At 42.1% G+C, this 24,651-nt stretch overlaps 1 protein-coding gene and 1 long non-coding RNA gene across 6 annotated transcripts in view; one reads left to right on the forward strand and one right to left on the reverse strand.

Annotated features, from left to right (window-relative positions):
• The window catches only part of DCLK1 (doublecortin like kinase 1), a 327,878-nt gene that overhangs the window by 161,285 nt on the left and 141,942 nt on the right, over positions 1-24,651 (forward strand). For all 5 annotated transcript variants that reach the window (XM_082435609.1, XM_082435610.1, XM_082435607.1 and 2 more), the window contains exon 4: positions 7,818-7,917. In XM_082435609.1, the coding sequence (XP_082291735.1) occupies positions 7,818-7,917 (100 nt within the window). The remainder of the gene's footprint in view (positions 1-7,817; positions 7,918-24,651) is intronic.
• The window catches only part of LOC309647913, a 63,413-nt gene that overhangs the window by 5,462 nt on the left and 33,300 nt on the right, over positions 1-24,651 (reverse strand). The gene's annotated exons all lie outside the window — the stretch shown is intronic.

A 24,651-nucleotide genomic window follows, 5' to 3' on the forward strand; every position in this document is an offset into this window, starting at 1 on the left:
TCAAAGAAATGAAAAAGTGATAAAGGAACAATGGAGAATGTATTTTTGTGACAATAACATAACATATTCCTAATATTTGGCTATAAACTAATTGTAGACATATTTTAGAACCAGAAAGGTATGGAATTACATGATTATAGAACAGGAAAATTCACACTGGTTGACTTATAATATCATGTGTCATAACAACGCTCAATGCTAAGAGTTAAGAAATGAAGCCAAGTATGGAATGAAATTGGAAGAGAAATCTTCTCAAAATTAAGTTTTGACAGGAGGAGGGGCCCTGTGTGTGCCAAGTTTTAACTGAGAGCTAATTATAATGGTCATATTATGAGTTGTGTAGAAAGGAGATTGTTGATTTTGGTGCCTTAGATACACAGGTGACTGGACTTATTTTCAAAGGTCTAAGTATTCCTTTTTGATAAAGATTATCTCATCAAAATGTAGACAACAGAACCTTTAAAGCTACCCTCTTTAACTGGTATCAAGAAGAATGAGAAATTATTATAATTAGTATTATATCCTTTTTTAAAAAAAGAAAATTGAAACAGAAAGGATAGGCATACTCAATGATTCCAATAAATGGACTGAATTTCTTGGCTTTTATTTTTTGGGGTGGTTTCTAATTTCACTTAAAATACATTAAATAGGTGACAGTGAAATATTTTAGCATCTCTAACATACCAGGAGACACCTGATAAAGACACAGTGGCTGGTGTGGCTTCAAACATATGAGGCATGGCTGCAGAGATATCCCTAATTTCGTTGGTAGAGGTCACTCTTGTAAAGAAAATCTCATCATACAGGCGCTGCTGAGAACCTCACCCTGTTCCTGATGTCAGCGTCACCATGGAGATCTCATTCCAGTGAGGGGGAATGGATTCCACTGTCCTGCTTTGGAAATGTGTAAATAGCAGATGCTTTTATTGCCTTTGTTTGAATCTGTGCCCTTGCAGAGCAACTCAAACCGGAAGCTCAGCAGAGGAAGTCCATATTTGTCTGCTGTGATTTTTTTCCCCCCCTCTGTGTAAGCAGCTTGGTCCCCTGGGATGAGAGAGCATAAAGACAAGTTAATGGGAAAGCTATGAATTCAGATTTCACATAAAGAATGTCAGAAAACTGAATAATGTTTTCCTTGAGTCAAATAAATAATTCAAACTTGCTTTAATAATTTTTATTAGACACTTTTTATTATAAGCTATTGTACAATATATGGGATAACTAAATGGTTTTATCAACTGAAATTTATAATATAAAATGGAAGGGTACATGTTTCTATGAATTTGAATAGACTTGTTTTCCTGAAACTTGGTAGTTAAGAGCCTGCATTTGAATTCTAACTGACCTGGTGTCAAATTCCTATTGATCTTCTGTTAAATCTGGCTAAGTTTTTTAAAATCTTAAAATAGGGAAAATAGTAGCATCTAACTATTGTTTAATAGTCTGTCTCCTTCATAGCAGAGAGGCTTAAATGTAATAATGTATATTGAAGATTAAGTATAGTAATATGTATAGAAATATTCTTGTTGCTGTATCACATCCAAAAGAGAATTTTCATCTTTTCTTTATATCTTCATCACACAATTACTGTGGTAAAACAGAACCATTATAGAAACTGATAAGTAAGAGAATTTAAGTAACTGGTCCAAGTGTGTACAATGACTATGGCAAATCTGTGCTCAGAACTTAGGTATCCTGATCCTCATTCAAAGGCTTTTTCCAGCACATCTGGCAATTATAATCATCCATGTTTTTTCAGATACGGTTGTTATGGTATCATGCTAACCACCACCAGGGATAAAGTCGGATGCAATAAATGGAATGTTTATATTTGGGATTAGATTTTCACATAGTAACCAAAGTGTTAGGTAAGAACTGAAAATTAATTGGTGGAATATTAAGCCTTGTGTGCTATAAACTGATTACCTCTTTTATGAATTGTATACAATACATATATAATTTCTTTTCTAGTGTAGGGACATTTCAACAGAGGACACTTTTCGCAGAGGAATACACATCTCCGGTTCCCACAAAACTAAAAGTTGGTGACAGACCCCGAGAGGCTCTGATTAAGATAATGGTTCATAGAGCTATATATACGTGTAGAAGCAGGTAAACATATTTACAGATGACTGTCACAGCATCATTTCAGTGGAAACTTGATGGAAATCAGAGGCATGAACCCAACTTCTTGTTAGCAACTTCTACCAGCTTTGCACCAATTCCCTGATACTAATTCAAAGTGTGCTTTGCACCAAAATAATTACACCAGTAGAACCCCTATTCTCAAAGTGAGAAGGGGCACTCGTATGCTACATTTGACCCAAATCTACTTAGCAAAGAAGGCTGTTTGTTGTGCCCAGGAGTTACATACTAAGTTTTTTTAAAAAATGTTTTATTTGTTTATATTAGGTATACATTTGATTCATACTTATTTGGAAGGAAAACTATATTTGGGCTAATAAAAATAGCTAAAATTTATTGAGGATTTATTCTCTTCAGATTCACAGTCGAATTCTTAAAACCACCAGTATGATAAACAGAGGCACAAAGAGATTAGCATCTATGGGGCAGAGCTGGGTTAATGCAGAATCCGGGCTTTGACGACAGGGCTGTGCTCTTGGGAAATGGTGCCAGAGCAGATGTTCCCATTGTGACACAGAATCGCACTCAGGGAGGCACTGCCTCTGCCCTAAGTTTAGGATCTTTAGAAGCAGGGTTTCTGGACTTGCTCAAGTCAGTGGTAATGGCAGAGCACGATCTGCACCCCAGCCGCCTGCCTCCAGACCCACGACAAACCACTGGAAGGTATTGCAGGTTACTCCCTGCTGAATTACTAATTCACCACAGTGTGTGAGGAGTGTCAGTCTGTGCACATATGTGCCGGAAATGAATAGGGGAAGGATGAGGGCAGCCGTATTCTCAAGGCCTAGCATGGTGGCTGGCAAGTAATAGGTGCCCAGTGAACATTTATTGAGTGAAGACTAGGTGTTCAGAGCAGGGGCGAGTCACTTTGGATTGGAATGGGTAGAGAAGGTAAGGCTTGGATCTTCAACTGAGCCTTGACTCATAGGAGAGATTTGAATAGGCAAAGAGTTAGTAGGAGGGGATACCTAATGGGGAAAAAAAAATCATACCAAAGCCACACACGCATAGGAAAGGAAAAGCCCTTTTCCAAGGAGACTAAGTAAAGCAGATAAACTGGAACATGTTTCAGGTTGGAGCATAGTACTTAGATTTATCTTTCCATCGATCCATCCCTCCATCCATCCCTCCATCCATCCCTCCTTCCCTCCATCCCTCCATCCCTCCATCCATCCCTCCATCCCTCCATCCATCCATCCCTCCATCCATCCCTCCATCCATCCCTCCATCCATCCATCCCTCCATCCCTCCATCCCTCCATCCATCCCTCCATCCATCCCTCCATCCATCCATCCCTCCATCCATCCCTCCATCCCTCCATCCATCCCTCCATCCCTCCATCCATCCATCCCTCCATCCATCCCTCCATCCATCCCTCCATCCCTCCATCCCTCCATCCATCCCTCCATCCCTCCATCCATCCATCCATCCCTCCATCCATCCCTCCATCCATCCATCCCTCCATCCATCCCTCCTTCCCTCCATCCCTCCATCCCTCCATCCATCCCTCCATCCCTCCATCCCTCCATCCATCCCTCCATCCATCCCTCCATCCCTCCATCCCTCCATCCATCCCTCCATCCATCCCTCCATCCATCCCTCCATCCATCCATCCCTCCATCCATCCCTCCATCCCTCCATCCATCCATCCCTCCATCCATCCCTCCATCCCTCCATCCCTCCATCCATCCATCCATCCCTCCATCCCTCCATCCCTCCATCCATCCATCCATCCCTCCATCCATCCCTCCATCCCTCCATCCATCCATCCCTCCATCCCTCCATCCATCCCTCCATCCATCCATCCACCCATCCAATGCTTATTAAGTATCAGGCACCATGTCATGGGTAAACCTACCGTAGACTTGAAAGATAGGTTGGAACCAGATTTTGAGGAGTCTGGAATGCCAAGCTCAAAGATGAACTTTAATTTGATGATAAGCCATTGATGCTTTTCTGAGCCATGGAGGGAGATGGTGAAAGTTTTCTGAGGAGAAGGAGATTAAGAGAATTAAATAGGACCAGTGGGAGAGAAAGGAGATGGGAGTGAGAAAAACCATGAGAGGGAAATGCTAAGGTCCACGGGTGAGAGGCTAAGCTCTGGACTGATGTGGTGATGGGGGTGAAGAGGAGGGGCAGGAAAGGCCTGGGTTTGGGAGACGGTACAGAGGCAGCATCTGTGGCCATGGAGACAGTGGAGGTGGGTGTATGCTGACTATACCAACTCTTCTGGGGGCAGGAGAATGATGGTTAAACAGGAACAGGTTGGACTTTCTCTTCTCAAACTTCTTATCTCTGCCTTTGCATCTTCCCTGGATCTAATCTTGATGGGTGATTCCAACATCTGATACCTACCAACCAGAGAGTTCATGAAAGAATAGGTCAACTCTCACTATCTTGTTGTAGCAAGGAGCATTTTGTTTTTTAATCCATAAATGGAACTTATTTCTCAAAGCCGGTTACCACGCTGACTTTTGAGAACCTCAGACTTAAAAAGGAATAACAATGTGTAAATATATAAAATCAGATCATTATGCACAACATTGGTTTTACATTTCTCTATCTTTTCTAATCTTTTGATATCAGAATGTATGGTAATGCCTAAAGGAAAGTTCTCAAAGTATATTGGCCTAGAGAAAAGGGTTATAAATCTTCCTCTGTTATTCTTTATTGTTAGATGGAATACATTTACAGCTACCTCTATATCAGTGATAAAGAGTGAGACCGTGGATAATTGAAGGGCATAGATTATCCTGAATCCATATTTATTGTAACCTTGTGTTTAAGCCTCTGCTATCAACTGTTTTTACCAAGGCTTCTAACAGGGAGCAGTTTTATAAATTTGAATTTGATCTACTGACCGTACCCACCTTCTCTGGTGGGAGGTTGTGAGCAGGGAAATGGCTAAATGGTGCCAGAGCAGAAAGCATAGAAAACATCACAGTTTCTGACAGTTGAACAAATTCTTGATTTTAGTTACTGAAAATTGAGACGTAAATGAATACATGTTGCTTGGCATTGAAAGGACTTTTCCCTTTTTTTTTGTGCTGAGCGATGACAGTTACTTTTCCTTAACCATCACTGCGTTCCTTTTACGTTCTTGGAATCCTGGAGTTGGAAACAACATCAAAAGTTCATCCTTTTTCAGTTTCCACTTGCCAACAGAATTATACCTAAACTGTCCAAGCTGCATCATTGTCTGTTCCGTTCTCTGAGCCTGAGTCTGGAAGGCTGGTCATGGGATTATGATGGGTGGGAGTTGGCTGGCAACCTGCTTCTAACACGCTATAGTTTTGATAGTTATTTGTCTGCTTAGCAGTGGCATAAAATAGGCACCAGTAGATGAATGTCTTCTCGTTGGCCATCTGATGCTCTAAAATGCAAATGATGGGACTGTGAGGAAAGAAAGGACAGTTTCTTTTGGAAAACAGTACTTTTCATCCATCAGCGCTTTGTCATCATAAAGTTGGGTGCAAAGCCTGGCACAGAGTAGGCCCAGCATAAATGTTTGAATGATTTAAAAATTTAGCCAATAAATATTTATCAGCTAGAGAAATATGGCTGCTCAGGTGTAGGGTAAGTAACTCTTATTTCCTTTGTGTGTTCCTTTCACTTATGGCTGTCAGCACAGTACCAAAGGGACCCTGTCAACCACGCGTCCATACCAATGCGGGTGAGAAGAGTTCCAGAATCAAACAAGTCTGGGAAACACTATATTCTTCTATCATCTCCTCTTTGGAGTTGCAGTGTACATTAGCACACTAAGGGTTTTGAGAAGACCAGAAATAAAGAAACCCGTTTATACTGGTTAAATATTTCCCAAATCTCTTTGGCCAAAGGACCATTTTGGGCACAAATGCTATTAATCATTCTCACTTTAGGAAATACTGCTTTTTTTAGGGTTAATTCACATTTTGCCTGAAAAAGGCACGGTTTCCCATTCTTACTCATTTTTGTATGCATGTGTGCTGTATGCTAATGGACATACAGTGGGCACAATTTGGACTTCTGCACGTAAAATGACAACGGCCTGTGTAGGGTTGGTTGGGATGATACCCACGCCGATAAAGAAAGCTGGGGTGAGGAGTGCTGTGTCATAAAGGTAAAAATGAACAGCGTCGTGGTTGGAATCTGACAGGAAGAGGGGAGTGAAACGGACAGTGGGTTCTGAATTCAAAGAGCCTGTTTGTAACCCAAGCAGACAGAGCTTCTGACACGAGTCTTAAGACCTTGGGTCCGTCTTCCTCGATGATTTCAAGGTCCCTCTTAAGTCACCTGTGTTTTCAAAGCTTTTGCAGGCAGAATAAGCACTGACAACCATGAATGTCCCTCACTCATACTTAATGCTTACTATCAAACTGTTAGAGAAATATCATTCTTAAAACCTCAGCCAAGCGATTATTTGGAAATGAGAGATTATTTGAGAAAAACTATCTAAAGCCTCCACAGCATTGCATTTGAGACTCTAAAGTGTTCTCCCAACTTATTTCTGGAAGTCCTACAGCATCTTTGACTTGTCAGGGTCATGCTACAGGAACTGACAAGGAGCAGAACCCCACAGGTGCTCTGTGGATGAAGCTACCAACAGATAAGGGAGGGGCTCGTAGGAAACACAGACCAAAAATATCTCACACATCAGACACAGGGAAGCTTGTCTCTGGTCCTTAAATAGCCAAGGGAAAGTGCAATAGATAAATAAGAAAGTCTGTTTCATGCAGCTCTGAATGGTGCCTTCAATTGACCGCTTTACGATCTGCTCCAAGCAGTCAAAGAAAATTGAAAATAGATAGAAATCAGCAGTGTTTCCGGTGCCTTCTGCTGGCATTATACATACTGTGAACAAAAAAATATTACACCGCACGTCCACGTATCCACAGACAAGAGAGCAATAAGCTTGAAATTATTCATCTGGACCACATTTACTCGGAAAGCGGCCTTTAGCTCTCAAAGTTCGTATTGGAGAAGAAATTGAATAAATATCAAAAAGTTGTTTAAAAACTTTCCCTTTGCGTGACTACAAGCTGGGGAGCCCACAGGAGTGTTAAAGTTTAGCTTAGCTTGAGTGCAGGGCATACAGTTCCTCCGTATCGAAATCTCAGAAATAACTGACTTTTTCTGTTATTCCTTGTATGAAGGGTGCCATTTTTGTTTTACCTAGTGGTAGAATGGGTGTCAAGGAGATTGTTATATTCTTGTTAGGATATAAATATTCTTCTCCAGTTGTTACCCCAATGATCATCGTGTGTATGGCAACTACGGCATCAGTTACTAGAAAATGTATTTGTGCTAAAATCAGATGCTGACTTCTATTGCTATCAAGGACTGTTACATTCGGAAGAGTGAAGGAGCGCTCCTTTTCCACATGTTGCTGCATCCTCTCTGTTATGAAAATAAAGGGTTCTTACCTCATATCCTATTGATATATCAAGTAATAAATGTGACAGTTACCGGTTCTGTTTTCCTTATCCCGTCTTCCTGCACCACTGAAACGGAACAAGTTTCTTACTAGTAACAGATGCTTGAAACCTTCTTTTGAAATTCCTCTGGAGAAGCTGCCCTGTTGATTCCATTAGATGGGAAGCGGCTTTATGCAGATGTCCACTTGCAGGGATGCATTGTTGTAATTGCTGTTCTGCTGACCCCTTGCTGAGTGCCATGCTTTTCTCTTGTAGGTGATGTGCCTTCAGGACTTTTTTGGTGACGATGACATTTTTATTGCATGTGGACCGGAGAAGTTCCGTTACCAGGATGATTTCTTGCTAGATGAAAGTGGTAAGGAAAAAAAAAAAAGTTCAAAACCAGGGGAAATTTGAGGCAGCTTTCCAAAATGAGCTGCACCAGGCCAAGATTATGTCAACTCGAAAGCTACCAAATCAGTTTCAGATCCTCAACCAACATGGCTTTTCCATATCTTGAATTTCTTTGATTTTTTTTTAATATAGAAAACAGATGAAATGATAATTGGAAAGGTTAAATCATTTAAAGGGTAAATTACCAGTGGCTAATTTATAACCATTTCATAACTAAATTGATGTTCTATAGAAAAATCATGGTGCAGATTTCTACATTTTTAATTATATATTTTTGTCAAAATGCATAGTTGAAAGATGTGTAACATAAAATTATTGAGTATATGTCTAGACTCAGCTTTCGCATGGCCTCCTTTATCCTTTAGGTCCTAACTGAGAAAGGTGGTTTCGTGTCCTTTTCCTTTAAATACTTCAGAATTTGTATGTCATTAGAATCTATGAAGGATCAAAAGAGAGGAGGGAAGCTTCCTTCCATTTAAAATGGAATGTGATTTTTTTTTTTTTACATTTGACAGAGGGGGAACAGTTGATAAAGAGGGAAAGGTGCATCTTAGGAAATGAATGTGAAAGGTTGTAACTTCAGGGAAGATGTTCTTTGATACCATAAATCATCTCAGAATCTTAACAGCATCACAGGGAAGATTATTGCCCTGAGCAGAGAGACCTTTCCTTGATCATATTACTTCTGATTTAATTAGGGACATAGTACATATTTATTGACAATTCAAACTGTTGCTAGTTGGAAATACTTTTTGACGTGATAGTGAATTTCTTGCTTAGATGAATGCATATAAATCAGTGAGTTTTTGAGTAAGTGGATGGGAAATACTGGAGCTCCAATACAGCTGATGTACATTCACGTAGAGTATCTACGTATCACGTAGTTACATGCATTTAAGCACACTACAATTATTTCGTCATTTTAACATGACTTAGGGTGTATAGGGAGGGATAAGAATAAGAGAGATTGTCCCTTTATCATGAAAACTTTAAATGCCCAATAAAAGTTTATGTAGATATATCCCTTGAAGAGATTTAAGTCATTTTGGTTGAAAGGGCTTAACTGGAAGAGTGGTTTGGTGTCTCTTTCCCTCTAAATACCTTCCATCTTTATCTCTGATAGACTATCCTTGGGGGCACAGATTTATGTACACCTATCACACATATAATGTCCTCTGGGAGGGCCTTCTTCAGGATGAGACAGCTTTGCCATTGTGCAAAACAGCTGAATGTTAGGAGTCAGGCAGAAGAGCCGGCAGCACCGTTTTGAGAAAAAATAAACTGCCTTGACTTTGAATTTAAAGAAAATAGCTGTTTCTGATGGAATGGTCTGAGAGACCAGATGCGTTCTGAAATGAGAGTTTCATTTGTTGCTTTGATACGGAAAGCAGCCTGTCAGACTCGAACTGGAATACAGCTCAGTTTCAAATCAGCAGAGTTGGCCTGGGGTTCCCTAGCACTCCATCTCTACCCAGCCCCCAGGTACACTTGGGGCTTCTCCCCGACCCTGCCTTGCTTGGTGTGGCCTTGGGGCTGGGCTTTCCCTCCTGACAACGTGCTCTTAACCTCAGAACGCTGCAGCCTACTTGTGTCCATCTGCGATGGTGGGCAGGCAGGCTTTCTGGAAAGTACAACAGAAAAATCCCTTGTACTCTCCCTTTAGAAACCTTTCTTATTAATAGGAATGCATATATATATACACACATGCACACGTGTGCACGCACACACACGCATCAAGGGATATTGCCCATCACATATGGCTTGGCCATTTGAAGGACCACTTCAAACTATTTTAGTGAGAAAGTGAGAACTTCACATCCTTTCCCGGGATGAATATACCCTAAGCATTTCTTGGTGTGAAATACATTTGCTGAGTGACAGTGTCCTCCCCCCCCACCCATCCTCAGAGAAACACGTGGATTGGGGGAGGGGGTAGAAAGAAGTCTAAATTGAGATTTTTACTTCCTTGGATGAACCTACCCTGAGACTAAATTCACACGTTGACAACTGCAATTTCCCTGTCGCTTGTACAGCATGTTCTGGTGCTAATGTATTAACATTTGGATCTTTTCTTAAGTGCTCTGAGCATGATTTAGCCCAGCTTATTTGTACCTGCTAAATGGTATTTGCACGTTGAGGCTTCATTTGGCCTCTTCCATAGTAGCTGCCTAAGAGGAGTGTCAGCAGGGGGCCCAGGAATCTACTGAATTAATACTGGCGCAGGGCTGTGCTTGATTTAATGGCGTCAAGAAGTGGTCCTTTGCCACAAGGCAGCACTTTTATTTTACCTCTCAAAATTAACCCAGCTCCCAGTGTGTTCAGGATTAGCAATAATACGTCCCCCCTAATTACTGCTGGGAAAGCTTCTGGAGACGGCTCTTAAGGTCTTTGCGGTGAGGCGTTCTGCCATTACAGACGTTTATTTCATGGGGCTACAGTAGAGCCAGATCAATATTAGAAACTGCAGGGGAGCCTCCTTCCTCCCCTGTTTTCGCATGGGAAAAAAAAAAAATGGCTTTCTCCTTCCAGCTCCAAATGTAACCATTTTAGCAATATCGTCATCAATCACTGGATTCTTAGCACCTTCTACCATGGTGGATGCAGCACTATATATAGAGACAGAGAGGCCAACAGATCCTTCCCCTGCGTGGCTTGTGGTCTAATTTAGAAATGATGAAACATAGTCAAGGGAAATGCCAAATTGGAGACAGGAAGCTTCATATGGTTTTGCTTGTATATTGATGATAAACTGATGAATGTATGATTTGCTGCCATTAAAAAGTGAGCGGATTTTGTTGAGAAATGCCTGCCTCTTCCCTAGGAGGGATAAGTAACTCCTTGGTGAGGAGACTGTCACAGGCTGTCACCTTCTGTTCACCCCCCAGCCTCAAGCCAACACTCTCAAATGCACCTGACCAGTCTCTTCACCAACTTACTTCACCCCTGCCAGGCCTGACACCTGCTCGGGCGTCTAAACCTCACCCGTCCTTTTTTTTTAAATTAAGTTAAATATTTTTATTGAAGTATAGTTGATTTACAATGTTGTATTAATTTACACTGTACAGCAAAGTGATTCAGTTATGTATATGTGTGTGTGTATACACATTCTTTTTTATATTCTTTTTCATGATGGTTTATCACAGGATATTGAAGATAGTTCCCTGTGCTCTGCAGTAGGACCTCGGTGCTTATCCATTCTCTGTATACTAGTTTGCATCTGCTGATCCCAGACTCCCACTCCATCCCTCCCCCACCCCCTCCTTCCCCTTGGCAACCACAAGTCTGTTCTCTATGTCTGTGAGTCTGTTTCCGTTTCGTAGATCAGTTCATTTGTGTCATATCTTAGATTCCATATATAAGTGATATCATATGGTATATTTGTCCTTTCTGCTCATCCTCTCTGTTTACCAATTCCCGAGTGTCCTTGATTCCAGTGTTAATAAGCATGACTTCAAACTTACATGTTTTTGCTTAGGTGTTGTATTTGCTTTCTAGGGCTGCTGTAACAAAGAACCACAGTGGCTTAAAACAACAAAAATTGATTCTCTAACGGTTCTGAAAGCCAAAAGTCCAAGATCAAAGTATTGGAAGGGCTGTGCTCCTTCCGAAGGTTCTAGGGAAGAATCCTTCTGTGCCTCTTCCTAGTTGCGGACGGTTGCCATTAATCCTTGGTATGCCTGGCTTGTTGTAGCATCACTCCCGCCTCTGCCTCCATCCTCACTTGGGCTTCTCTGTGTGCCCAAATGTCCCTCTTCTTATCAGAACACCAGTTATTGGATTAGGGTTCACCCTAATCCAGTATGACCTCACCTTAACACGATTACATCTGCAGAGATTCTATTTCGAATAAGGTCACATTCACAGGTACCAGGGTTAGGTCTCTGACATATCTTTTTTTTGGGGGGGGGGCAAATATTGTTTGGAGTTGTCCAGATTTTATTTGAACTTGAGTTACAGGTAAAGTCATTTTCCCTTGTTTGTTTTGTCCTGCCTTTCGATTTGCACAGTTATAGCTTTATCATAATTAGAATACATAAACAACAGAGCTGTGGTAAGGCTGCCTCTCCTCTTACCTTTCATAGGTAGGATCACTCACCAGGGGACCAGAGGGATGGGCTGAGAATTTCAGCAATGCACTTGACAGAGCCCCTCTTGAAATCCCTTTGACTAAGATGAAAATGTACGGTCTGAAGGATAGAGGTGGTTGTGTTTTTAATTGATTGAACTGCCTCGTCCAGAAAGTGTCAATACTGATTTATAGGTGGAATATGCTGGGAGCGATCTCTGTTAGAATTGGCCCCATAAGGTCTCTGAAGGGAGGGGCTGTTTGTTGGCTGAGAGTCACACCCCAAGGTTCTTCCTTGGATTCTGTATAGTTTAGCATCGTTAGCAGTGCCCATTTGAGAAAGTTGATGGTGTGTGGGTGAAATCATCTGGGAGGGGAACTAATGTGGTAGAAGACAGGTGAGGATCCGCAGAATTTTGACAGGATGGATTGTATCTGGGAAGATAAAGTTGAATTGGCATAAACAGGAAGTAGAGCTCTTGGGATTTTTTTTTTTTTTTTTTTAAAAAGCCAGTGCTACAAGCTTGGTTAGGAGCAATGTATTTTAACAGTAGCACATGTGAAGATTACTTTTAGTGGACTGCAGGCTTCTTACGAGATGCGGCTCATTTGCTGTATTATTGTCGGCATATCACGTATTATTAAACCATAGAGCCCCTCTGATTGAAGATGGCAAATGTTGACTGAAACAAAAATCAAAAGTGTTACTCAAAATTCACAAAAATGAGTGTAGAAGTATAGTAAGTCTAGCATAAAAGTACAGAAGAAAGGTAAATAACTAAGCTTTCACGTGATGTTTTTTGTTAAGTTTGTAGCGTTTATGCTTTTGAAGTTATGAAAGTTTCAGACTGCACTAAGGCTTTGGGGAGACTCAGTGTGTGTGTCCACACACGCCAGGTCCTGTCTCTGGGGAATGCCAGCCCAGCTTTTTCCTGCAATGGAAAGACCCACCTGGAGTGTACTGTTCTTTCTGGGTATGTGATTCCAGAAGGGATATTTCCTCTCTTATGGACCCCCATGGTGTCAGGTACCCAGAATCCACTTGATAAATGTTTCTAGAAATATTCCATCCTGCCCACTTTCCAAGGACTCATGTCCTGAATGAGATGAAGCAGAAGCGCCCTGCACCACTGATTGCTTTCCCCAACTCAGGGTGATAGGAAAATGGGGTTAGAACCTAGCGTAGTAGAAACAGTATTGGGACAGGGTTAGAACAGTGGTCCCCAACCTTTTTGGCCCCAGGGACTGGTTTCTTGGAAGACAGTTTTTCCACGGACAGGGGGCGGGGGGGATGGTTCAGGTGGTAATGTGAGCAGTGGGGAGCCATGGGGAGCGATGTGGAGCGACGGATGGCGCTTCCATTGCTTGCCCGCCGCTCACCTCCTGCTGTGCGACCCGGTTCCTAACAGGCCGCGGACCGCTACCGGTCCACGGCCTGGCGGTTGGGGACCCCTGGGTTAGAACAAAGGTCTAGTCCAAGCTCCGTGTCCTGCTTGCTGTGTGGTCTCTACATCTCCAAGCCTGCTTCCTATTCTGTAAAACACCTTTTTTTTTTTCCCCCTGGGTTGTAATGGACCTCAAATGAGATAATAAATGTCAAAGCACGTTCAAAACTGTGTTCCTTATTACTTAGTGAATAACGTTAGTGAATGACACCTCAGCTGAAATACACCTCCTGGTGCCCTGCAGCTGGACTCAGCCACGTAGATGCGTTGGCTGGGCTTAATTGGAGGCAGATGTCACCAAGATTTGCTGTTGGTGCTCTTTAGAACAAGAAAAGTGATTATCTGTTGCTTTTTCCCACTCTCAACTTTTATTCCTGTGATGGAGGTAAGGGGAATTTAAGAGACCTTTGAAGATATCCACTCTTTTCTGGAGAGAATCTCTGGAAGATTAAACCAAACCACATTTAGAACCATTTAGAACCAGTCAGACTTCTAAAACTGACAATGTTTAGGAGTCCCAGGCCTTAAGTCCACATTGATTTGGGTCAAAGGGATTTTAATGGCCCGGCTGCTCTGTCCTGGGGCTGGTGATGCTGAGAAACCACGAGGTCGTTGGGAACACCGGAAAGATGTTCAGTGTCTGGATTGACGAGACCTCCTCACAAAGTGGCTTTTGAGCTACTGCTAACAAAATTCATTCATTCTTTCATGCGTCCATTCATTTATCCAGTAAACTAAACTAACTTACCACGTGGCAGGCAGTGCTCTAGGCACCAATAATTGTAGACAGTAACACTTCCGTGAAAGAGGACCCTCATATGACTTTTAATATTGCTTATGTCTAAAGATGTCAAAGGATCTTAGGTGCTGAACTTTGACTCAGAATATTAATTGTTGCTTGTTGTTCTTGTGTATTTTATCTCTTTGGAGAAGTATTACGGTGAAATATCTGATGGGTCACAACAGACTGACAGTTCTTCATAGATTTGAATTTTAATTGCACAATGTGGCTACTTTAAATTGAGTCTGTGGGCAGATTTCTTTGAGATGCTGACACCTGATGCTGGAATACTTTATTGTTTCGGTAGATGTTGACATTAGGAATGTAAAGTTCTTATTTAAAAAAATTTATAACTGTCTTGTTGAATAATTGCCAAGTTTCTGTGACATTTCATTTTCGAATAGAAAATCTAGTGTGTTTTTTATGAGTTCCAAACAGAGAGCCCATTGGCTAACATGCTTTGCTCTTGTCAGCAAGTTCCCGTTTGCCTCTTAGCTGTGGAAAAACTAAAGGGGTTCTGGAGACTTCCTCCACCATGGCTACATTTTAGCTCATGCATAAATATAAAGTCTCCTGGAACATAGTGATGTTTTCTAATTTAACCCACTGCCAAGCTGTGGAGACATATAGATACTTTGGAGACATATAGAGACATACTTTGGAGACAGCATCTAACTCAAGTACAAACTAGTTCCTTTGCTACAAATAGATAATTTTCTCCTTAGGAAAGCAAGACATTGTATAACATATGCAGTCTTTTCTTTACACTTTCTCTTCGAGTCCTCATGGGCTTCTCTTTATTGTATTCAGTAACAGTGATACCTGACTTGTTCACATGGAAAAACCTACGAAATATAACACTGAGAATGAATCCTGCACATTAAGAGTCTTGGAGACCTGTGAGTTCACCCTCCCTCCTTAGAGTTGTTCATCCATCCCCAACTAGAACCCTCTGTTCTGGCAATTTACACCTTTATAAGAAGGCCAGTTCCACTGTCCAGGAGTGCAGATTTTTAATAAGTTCTTTCTTATATTGAGCCCAAATAAATCTCACTCTAGCTTGTGCAACAGTGGTCTTAATTTTGCCCTCCAGAGCAATAAAAACCACCCACTGCCTTCATTCTTAGAAGATGAGCTTTCCTCCTAGACCATCAGGATGTTCAAAGTCATTCACAGTAAACTATTTTAGTTTCCTTTCCTTCCAGACCAAAATGTCCCTAAATCTTCCCTCATCTTCTCCTCTCCTTCTCCCATCTTTCAAAGGAAGAAGAGTCTTCCTTTCTAATGGGGATATAGTGTTCTTGACTTGGCCTTTTCTCTTATTGATGACTTCGCCTTATCAACATTTCCTTTCTGTTGTTCTTGAAGATTTGTTGTTTTACCCTGGCTTTACAGTCTCTTTCTCCTCAACTCATGGCCATGCCTAAATTTCCCCTATCCTAAAAGAGCTGTCAATCATCTCATCAAAGCACAATACTCTTTCTGTCTCTGCCAAACAGCTTAAAAAGTATCACTGTCCTTGAAGCCTCCATCGACTCCTCCTGACTCACTTTTTACACCTTTGGGTAAATGGTACACTGAAAACACAAGAATCATGTTTTTATTTTTTTATTTACAAAATTGTCCTCCACTATCTTTTAGATTTATATGGTGGTGAAAGTTCTTCTCTTGCCGCTGAATGACACTTGGGCAAATCTCTCGAGGCTTTTCTGCTTCCTCCTAAGATAGTAAAAACTGTTATGGACTCTTCTAGCTACAAATCACCATCTCAATGCAGAAGTGGAAATATCTAGTCCCACACAATAGTCACTGCACATTGGAGTTCTTTGTCCTTACCTATCTGGGGCCCAACATAGTGAGTTCTTTCTCTGAAGGAAAAAAATTGGGGTTGATAACCTTCTCTTCTCTTTACTCTCCTCCCCCGTGTTGTTATTGATCCTTCCAGGGTTGGAGTAGGGAGGGGGGCAGAAGAGCAGCGTGATGAGAAAGGGGTGGAGTGTCCTACATGGCTGTGCTGTGCTATGATGGCTTGGACCCTCTGGGCCAGCAGATGCTGTACGAGGCCACCTTCTCTTATGGCTGTTTTCATGGGTTCTTCAGGGACTCTTACTGGGAACATTCAACTCTTCTTTGATGTGGTCAGTTCAGTTTCTTCCAGCTTTGGACATTTCTCCCTCAGTCCCCGTTTTCCCTGTTGGCCTCAGATGATCCTCTAGGGAAGAATTTAAATTATCTTCATGCCAGCCCACTCCCTCAGATCCGTTGCAACACTCATATGTCTTTTGCCCCAACAATAAGCCATTCACTGCAACCAGATCTCCTTTACTCTTCTGTCGGAGGTTCTCGGGGGAAAGCCAAACACTCAAACACCGGTCTCCTGTTTCCCTCCATCCACAGATGCCGCTGACCAAGCTCTTCAGTCCTCCCAGTGAAGCCCCAGCTGAGGTGAAGGGAAGCATCTCCCCTCTTTTGGAATGAGGGTATTCACAGCACAGCTCTCTCTAAAGAAACCCGTCTCACAAATTCCCTTTCTCTCTAATAACTTAAGCCTTTTCTACCTTTGAAAGTGGGTAAGAAGACTAAGGCCTGTGATTGTTTGCTTACATCTGCTTTGACATTTCCAGAAGCTGATCCATCTCACAGTTCACGTCGGTATCTGATACACATCCCTCTGGAGTCTGGATGAAAATTCCATTCTGAATCCTGTTACATTCGTAACTGCCTCCACTCCACTTACATAATAGTTCACTAAACAAGGGTAACCTTCACAGCACTAAATCCCATGTTCTCCATTTTTTTTCCCTCCCCTGTTTTTTTGAAGGATTTGATATTTTCGATGATTCCCCCCTTGTCCTTCATGGTCTGTCCTGGTCTTCTGCTCACCTCCATGACTATTCCTGAGCTTCTTTCAAGTCTGTTCTTCTGCCGTATATCCCTTAATAATTGTTCCCTAAGATTCATTCCTCAACTCTTTTTTTTTCTTTTTTTTTCTACTTAATTACTCTCTATTCCTAGCCAAGTTCATCTACCTTAATGGTTTCAGCAATGATGGTTATGGTAAACAGTGACAGTGACAAATGGCAACCAGATGGTATGCAATAAGCAAAGCCTTTGAAGTATGTATAATTTTCCCAATTTTACAATTAAGGAAATTAAGGCTCTGGTGATAAATAATTTGTCCGAGGCCACACAGCTTGTTAGCGTGAAAGGCAGAGTTCAAATCCAAGTTTGTTTGTGTTTGACAACACACTCCTTAAGTGTACCTCCTCTCAAGTCTACATCTGTAACCCCAACTCCTCTCATGAGCTCCCGAACCATATTTCCAACTATCATGAACATCCTTACGATTATTCCACAGCCACCTGAAATTCAACACAGCCCACAGGTGAACTCCTCGTCTTCTTGGTCACCTTTATTCTCCTTCTGGGTTTCCTATGCTAGTTCATGGCATCAGCATTCTCCTTAACCCCAAGGCTGTGAGTCATGGAGTTGTCTTTTACTTTCCCCTCACCTTCACTCCTCCTATCCAGCAGTTTGCCCCCCTGATTTCCAGTGTCATTGCCATTATCTTGGGTCAGTTCCTCATAATCTCTTGCTTAGACTTGTAAAGATTCTTTAACTTGCTTTCCTGGCTCCAGCCATGTTTGAACACAGATTGACCCTCCTAAATTCACTTGACTAACACTCCACTGCCCAGGTCCCCTTGGCATGTCGTTCTAGGGCCTTCATAAGTCAGCTGTGTTGTATCTTTCCAGCTGTTACCATCACTTTACTCTTCCTCTGTACTCCAGCCACAGTATTACTTTCTGGTCTCCCCAAAGAATTGTTTATTCTCAGTATCTCTGCCTTTGCTCATACTGTCCCTTCCACCTGGAATGCTTGTCTTCCTTTTCTCCCGTATCACCCAAAATTAACTCCCTCTTGTCCTTTGAGGTTCACTTTAAAAGTTGCCTTTTTTTGTAAAGCCTTCCCCCATCTACTTGGTTCCAATCAGTTACTGCTTTCTCATTCTTTTTATCGATATTTATCTCATTTAATTGTCAGAAAACTCTGTGGTGTTGCTCTGTGAATTAAAAATGCCGAGTTAAGGAAGATAAGAAACCGCTTAAAGTCACATACTTAGTGGGGAACAGAATTGGTATGAAAACCGGGGATCCCAGACTCTTTGCGTTTCACCTTACTTAATTGCAAGTGCCTTCAGACTGGTCCTGTGTGTCATTAATTTCTATAACACAGCACCTATCACAGTGTCCTGAATACAGTAAGTGCCCAAGAAGTGTTGGTTGAATCTGTGTAGGAATCTGCTCCACCTGTCAACCCTTCAGATACTTGAGGACTGAGACCCTATAATTCCCCAAAGCTGTTTCTTCCAGGTTTCTTAGGCAAAGCTCTCTTAAGACCATGCTACCATCCTAGTTACATTTCTCTGGATACTTCATGGTCAGCAATATCCTCCTTAAAATAAACCCAGAACTGGACGCAGTAGTCCTTGGGGGCCTCAAATAGTGTAGAGAATATAAACTTACTTAATAGAGGCATCAAACTTGTTCAGATGCAGCCTAAGAGTGATGATGGTTTCCTTAAATAGTTGCCAGACAATGCAGGCTCATGGTTATCTTGTGGCCTGCTGAATTCTCTGGGGCTTCTGATGTGAAGTCAAGCCAGGTTCTCCTTCGCTAATTGCATATTTGAACCTCCATCCAGTACTTTAATTGTATTCATGCCAGCCAGCATCTTATTAATGTTAGTCATTAATTCTGGCCATTTAAGGGCCTTCAACATCCAAATTCTGCCTGCGGATAAATAATGGCAGAGGACAGAGTTGAAATAAGGTCTTCCTGGTTTCCAGGCCCCTGCTCTTCCCAACTAAGTTATGCTGCTAGGGGCTTTTCTCGCTATAGACCACCAGTAGCATAGCTGCCTGCAAACTCTCAGACAAAAAAGAAAAAGAAATGAAAAGCTACAGTAACCTTCATATGTTTCCTCAGGGATGGCAATGGCAGGCCAGCCTCAGATCCAATGTCCAGCTTTGGCAGGGTCTCTCTCTCCCTGCAGCCGGGTAGCAGTCCCGCAGAGAAGGACAGCAGGTTCTTTTGTCCCCTGCGCTGGACCCACGCATACCCCTGAGTACAGGAGGGTACAGTTAGGACTTTCCTCTTAACATGGGTCCACAGGGCATATGCACTCAGGCTTTTGTTCCTGTTTGAAATCTGCCAATTCAATTCCCACACCAAGAGTGTGTTAAGAGCCTTCTGTGGGTCAAGCATTCTTGGGGTTTCACCAGAGAAGGTTCTGGGAAGTTAAATATCTACTTACCAGAAAGCAGATGAAGTGAAAATTACTGTGGAAAAATACTTGATGTGAAGGTAATTCTAAAATCAAGTTTCAAGATTGGCTAATAATTTGATATGTGTGTGGGTATAGGTTGTCTTTACAGATTTTCACTATTGTAAGTGTTTGGAATAACCGAAATATAATAAGATCCTGACGTTATATGATTCTTTGCTGCCTAAAGCTAGATTTTCTGTCTCGATGGATCTGGAAAATAAGCAAATGGATAAAGCTCTTAGTCAAATAAATGATTGTGTGAGTGACTTATCTTCATGTTTCAATAGACAGAGTCATTGTGAAATCAAGAGTCCCTCTTTTCTCGGAGACCTCAAACAGATCTGAAGAAGAGTTTCTCTAAATTCATAAGAATCTTGTCAAATCATCAGAACAAAGCCAAAAAAACTCAGCAACCTTGTCGAGAAATGCCAGCAATGGAGCCAAAAGAATCCACACCTCTAAGTGCAGGGAAGGGGAGTGTGTGAAGGAAAACCATTTGTTGTCAGACGGTTGGGGGAAAACTAGCATCCTTTTGATCTAAGACAACATCAATCTCTACCTTTAGTTTAGTTATTAATGTACACCAGGGCCAACTGGTTCAGTGATCGTCTCTTGTTCACTTGTGGAGCTTCCCACCAGTATGGCAGCTGAGTCATTTCTCTGGTAGGACCACAGAACTCCCTGCCCAACTACTGAGAGCTGAGGTTGTAAAGCTTTTGAGGTGATTATCTCTGGAAAATACAAAATGTCTTCTTTTGTAGGTTTGCCCCTCAACCTTAGCTAAATCTTTGTTTTTACAACTTTTTTATTGTTCATTCATGCTTGATTGCCTTTCAACAGAATTATTCTGAGCATCCCATTATAAGTCAGAAGATTAGTTTACATTATGATTAGCTTTAAAAACCTATGGAAAAATGAGTCCTGTTGTTTCTTCTTCCTCAAGCGAGATGTAAAATTTTTCTATATACAATGGGTTTTCCAAATATGATATGTAGGATAGATGAATAAACTAAGTGTAGGAGGGTTTAGAGACAATTAATATGAATTCAATTTATTATGTCAAGGATCTCGATCTTTATAGTATATGTGTGTATGCATATAGGTATAGGTTCTACTGAATTTGACTAATATTTAGGGAGTATCTACTATGTGCCAGGCCCCATTCTGAGCAGTAGATATATAGCAGTGAACTAAAGAGAGAAAAACTTTTGCCCACATGGAGTTAATATTCTGGGAGAGGAAGGTATTTATTGATAATAAGCAAAATCATAAGCGAATTGCATAGAATATCAGAAGATAAGTGCTGTGAAGAAGAATGAAGTAGGGAAGGGAAGGAAAGGAAGTGTGTGGGGTGCGTGGGAGGATGTGGATGGGGGCGCAACTGTAAATAATGTACAGTTGACCTTGAACAACACGGGGCTCAAGGGCACCAACCCCTACATGGTTGAAAATATGTGTACTGCTTTCTCTGCCTCAAAATCAAAGCAGTTGAAATTTGACTCACCCAAGGGCAGGACACTGAAACAGTTAGGTTAGAATCAGGGCTCAAACTCTAGTTCTTTTGATTCCGCATATTGTGATCTCTAATCAAACACAAACTTTTCCCCACACTTAGTTAATTTAAAGATCTGTAAAGTGAAAATATAGGTACTGTGTTTATTGAAAAAAAATCCACGTATAAGTGAACCCGCACAGTTCAAATCCGTGTTGTTCAAGGGTCAACTGTAGTTTGAGAATACTTCAGTGGGAAGGTGACATTTGAGCAGGCTTGGAGGAGGTGACAGAGCCAGGCATGAAGATCTGAGAGGAAGGATTCTCCACACTAGGGGGACAGTTATTGCAAAGAGCCTGGGGTGGGCGTGCGCATGATGGGTGCCCTGCAGAGCTCTGTAGCGGCAGGGGGGCTGCAGGACTGCACTGCAATTCTGACCTTCACTACCTGGAGTTAGCACAGAATTCGCAGGTTAAGGGCACAGTCCCCAGAAAGGTCACCCTAATTTCAGATGCCAGCTGCCAATTCAGGGGTCCCCAGGCCACCCACACTTCCGACTGACTACCAATTGAAGGGTTCTTAAATTGCCCACAGGTTCAGTAGTTTGGTGGAACACACAGAACTCAGGGAAGTGCTGTACTTATGATTACAGTTTTATTACAAAGGATATAAATCAAGAACAGACAAATGAAGAGGCACGTAGGGTGAGGTCTGGGAGGGTCCCACAGGTAGAGCTTCCACACCCTCTCCCTGTGGAATCAGGACATGTAACCTTCCCGGCACTTTTGTGTGTTCACCAACCAGGAAGCTCCACTGAGCTTGATATACAGAGTTTTTACCGGGGTTTCATTACGCAGACCTGGTTGGTTGCATCACTGGCCACGTGATTGAGCTCAGTGTGTAGCTCCCCCACTCCCGGGAGATCAGGAAGATATCACATGACTCAAAGTCCCCACCCTCAAATCACATGGTTGGTTGTCTTGGTGTGACCAACCCCCATCTTGAGTCATCTCATTAGCATAAACTCAGGTGTGATTCAAAGAGGTGAGAGTGGCAGGGACACTCCTATCACTTGGGAAATTCTTGGGGTTTAGAGACTCCCTCCCAGGAACCCAGGAAGAAGACCAGATACATTTTCTTTTTGTTATACAACGTGAGCTCTGTCCAGATCCTGGGAAAAGATCCATATTAATTCTGTAACAGTAACAATACCAACCACTTATAATGAGGAGAACACAAGCAGAGGAAGAAAAAAAAAAGTTTATCAAAGACTTTGGTTCTTTGCAAACAGAGAAAGGCAAATTGACTAGCCCCCAACTCAGGAGAGGCAGGCTGGCTCCTGTCACTTGACACTCCCATCTTGAAATTTGATTTCTGCACAGGGGTCATAGAAATGTTTTAACAACTGTGTGGACAGTCAGCTCTTAGTGAACTGTACTAATGAGAGGGACCTGTGGCATGAATCACCTAACAACGCGTAGAATGCAGAATCCCTTCCGTCTGCTTGTTGAGTGTACTTCGTATTTCACACCACGTACATTCCCATCAGACAGATCATTTGGGAACGAGACTACTTTTACTCAGTGAAATTCCTAATTGTTGGAGTTGGAAGAACTTAGGGAATGTCTCGCTCAGTTCTTCGATTTTGTATGTGAGGAAGCCAAAGCCCAGGGGAATTAAGTTAACTGCCCGAAGTCAACCAGCAGGCGAGTGTTAGAGATGAGGCTTGAAGCCGGGTTGCTGACGTCCAGCCTGGGGCTCATTCCCTTATGTGAGCTTGCGATCAGTCTGGCAGTGCATCAGCATCAGCCTCAAAGTCACCCTCAGAGGAGCACCAGCCCTGGAGAAGGAGGGTCCTGGTTCCCACCAGCTCCTGCCCTTACCACCTGTGTGACCCTGCACAAAGTACTCACCCTCTCTGAGTCAGTGTCCGCTGGTCAGATGGAGACAGAAGTGGTACCAATCATGAAACATTGCCATGAAGATTAAATGAGAATGATGTGGGTGAAAATCATGTTGCAGAGTTGTAATGTAATAGACGAATATTATGATTTGATACTATTATTATTATTCGGGTACGTAGAAACCCTCATCTCTTGATTAAAGTGGAACAGGTTTTAGGTCTTCATTTTGAACTGTTTCACAGACATTTATCTGAGCAATATGTGAATGAATATAGGAGATACTGATTTATGATGAAAAATTTTGCCACCAGCAACTCACAGAAAGAGGCCATCCATGGTAGGCAGCAGTGCTTAATCAACTCAGATTGGAAGATGGTATGAGGGCCACATGGCAACCCAAAGAGGAAGGCTCAGAAGTTCCAGCGTGTCATGGTGCCCTGCTGAGTAGAATAAGGCTCCTGAGGGTCCCTGACATGAAAGCCGCAGCATAGCACAGGGAGATCGGCTCCGTGCTTTGCGATGACCTAGAGGGGTGGGATAGGGAGGATGGAAGGGAGGCTCAAGAGGGAGGGGATATGGGGAAATGTGTGTGCATATACGCTGATACGCTTTGTTGTGCAACAGAAACTAACACAGTATAGTGAAGCTTATACTCCAATAAAGATCTATTAAAAAAAGAAAAAAAAAGATTGGATTTGCAAATATTTCTCCCCCTCTGGGCAAGAAAGAGCCTCTGACTTTGTGCAGCTCTGTCCTAACTCCACACACCTAGCTTCCCATACAAACTGCAGGTTTAGGTAAGGCATATAGTTCTTGGGGTTTCAAGCATGGAAGACACTAACAGAATAAGGCTGCATAACTTGAGGCTCACGTGTGGTCATATTTATACGGCGTCTGCTTGCTTTGTGCTCAGTGCATGTGTTAAAGGCCGTATACATAATGCGATCTGCCAGCAAATAGATCAGCGTGATGAGAGCTATCCAGAACAACAACCAAAAATACACAAAAAAGATTCTTGACTTAAAGATAATAAAATTAAGATAAAAATGCATTGAAAATGGAAATATGCAGCTTAAAACACATTAAAACACGGAGTAAGACTTTTTCTTAATCTGAGGCCCAAGAAAAGTTTTCTGTCAGACTCACTGATAGTATTATATTAGAAAATACCCTTAGGATGTTTCTCTTTATTTGGACTGATCTTATAGGCCAGTTAATAGATGGCATCGTTTCTGCAGTTTGGCCTTAACGTGGTGAGAGCATTAGCATATTTTATATAGTCCTTTAAATGCACTGCGGCTAATTATATAATTTCTCATCTTTGGTTTGTAGCCAGCAGCAGGACTCTGTCTTTGAATTATTTAGAGTGATGATTATTCTCTTGCTTAACTGTCTCTTCTCTAGCAGTTTGCAAAGGAAGCTCGGCCCAGACCGCCCGTGGCAGGGTCCCCTTGGAAGAATTCTCGCTCACCTTGCTCTTGGCCACTCCTCTGCCTAGTAGGCCTCTAAGGGGAACAGGAGGGCCCGGCTATAGCACATCAACTAGTCTATGGACTTGCTAATCAGGGCAGGGAAACTTTGATTCTATTTGCTCACCTTTGGATTTGGATGGTAAATTATTCTCAAGCAACTGCCCAAGTGTAGCGGATGATTCTAAAAATATTGTCTAATTGGGGGATC

The sequence above is a fragment of the Balaenoptera physalus genome (assembly GCF_965194825.1).
Source record: "Balaenoptera physalus genome assembly, chromosome: 18".
Taxonomy (NCBI): Eukaryota; Metazoa; Chordata; class Mammalia; order Artiodactyla; family Balaenopteridae; genus Balaenoptera; species Balaenoptera physalus.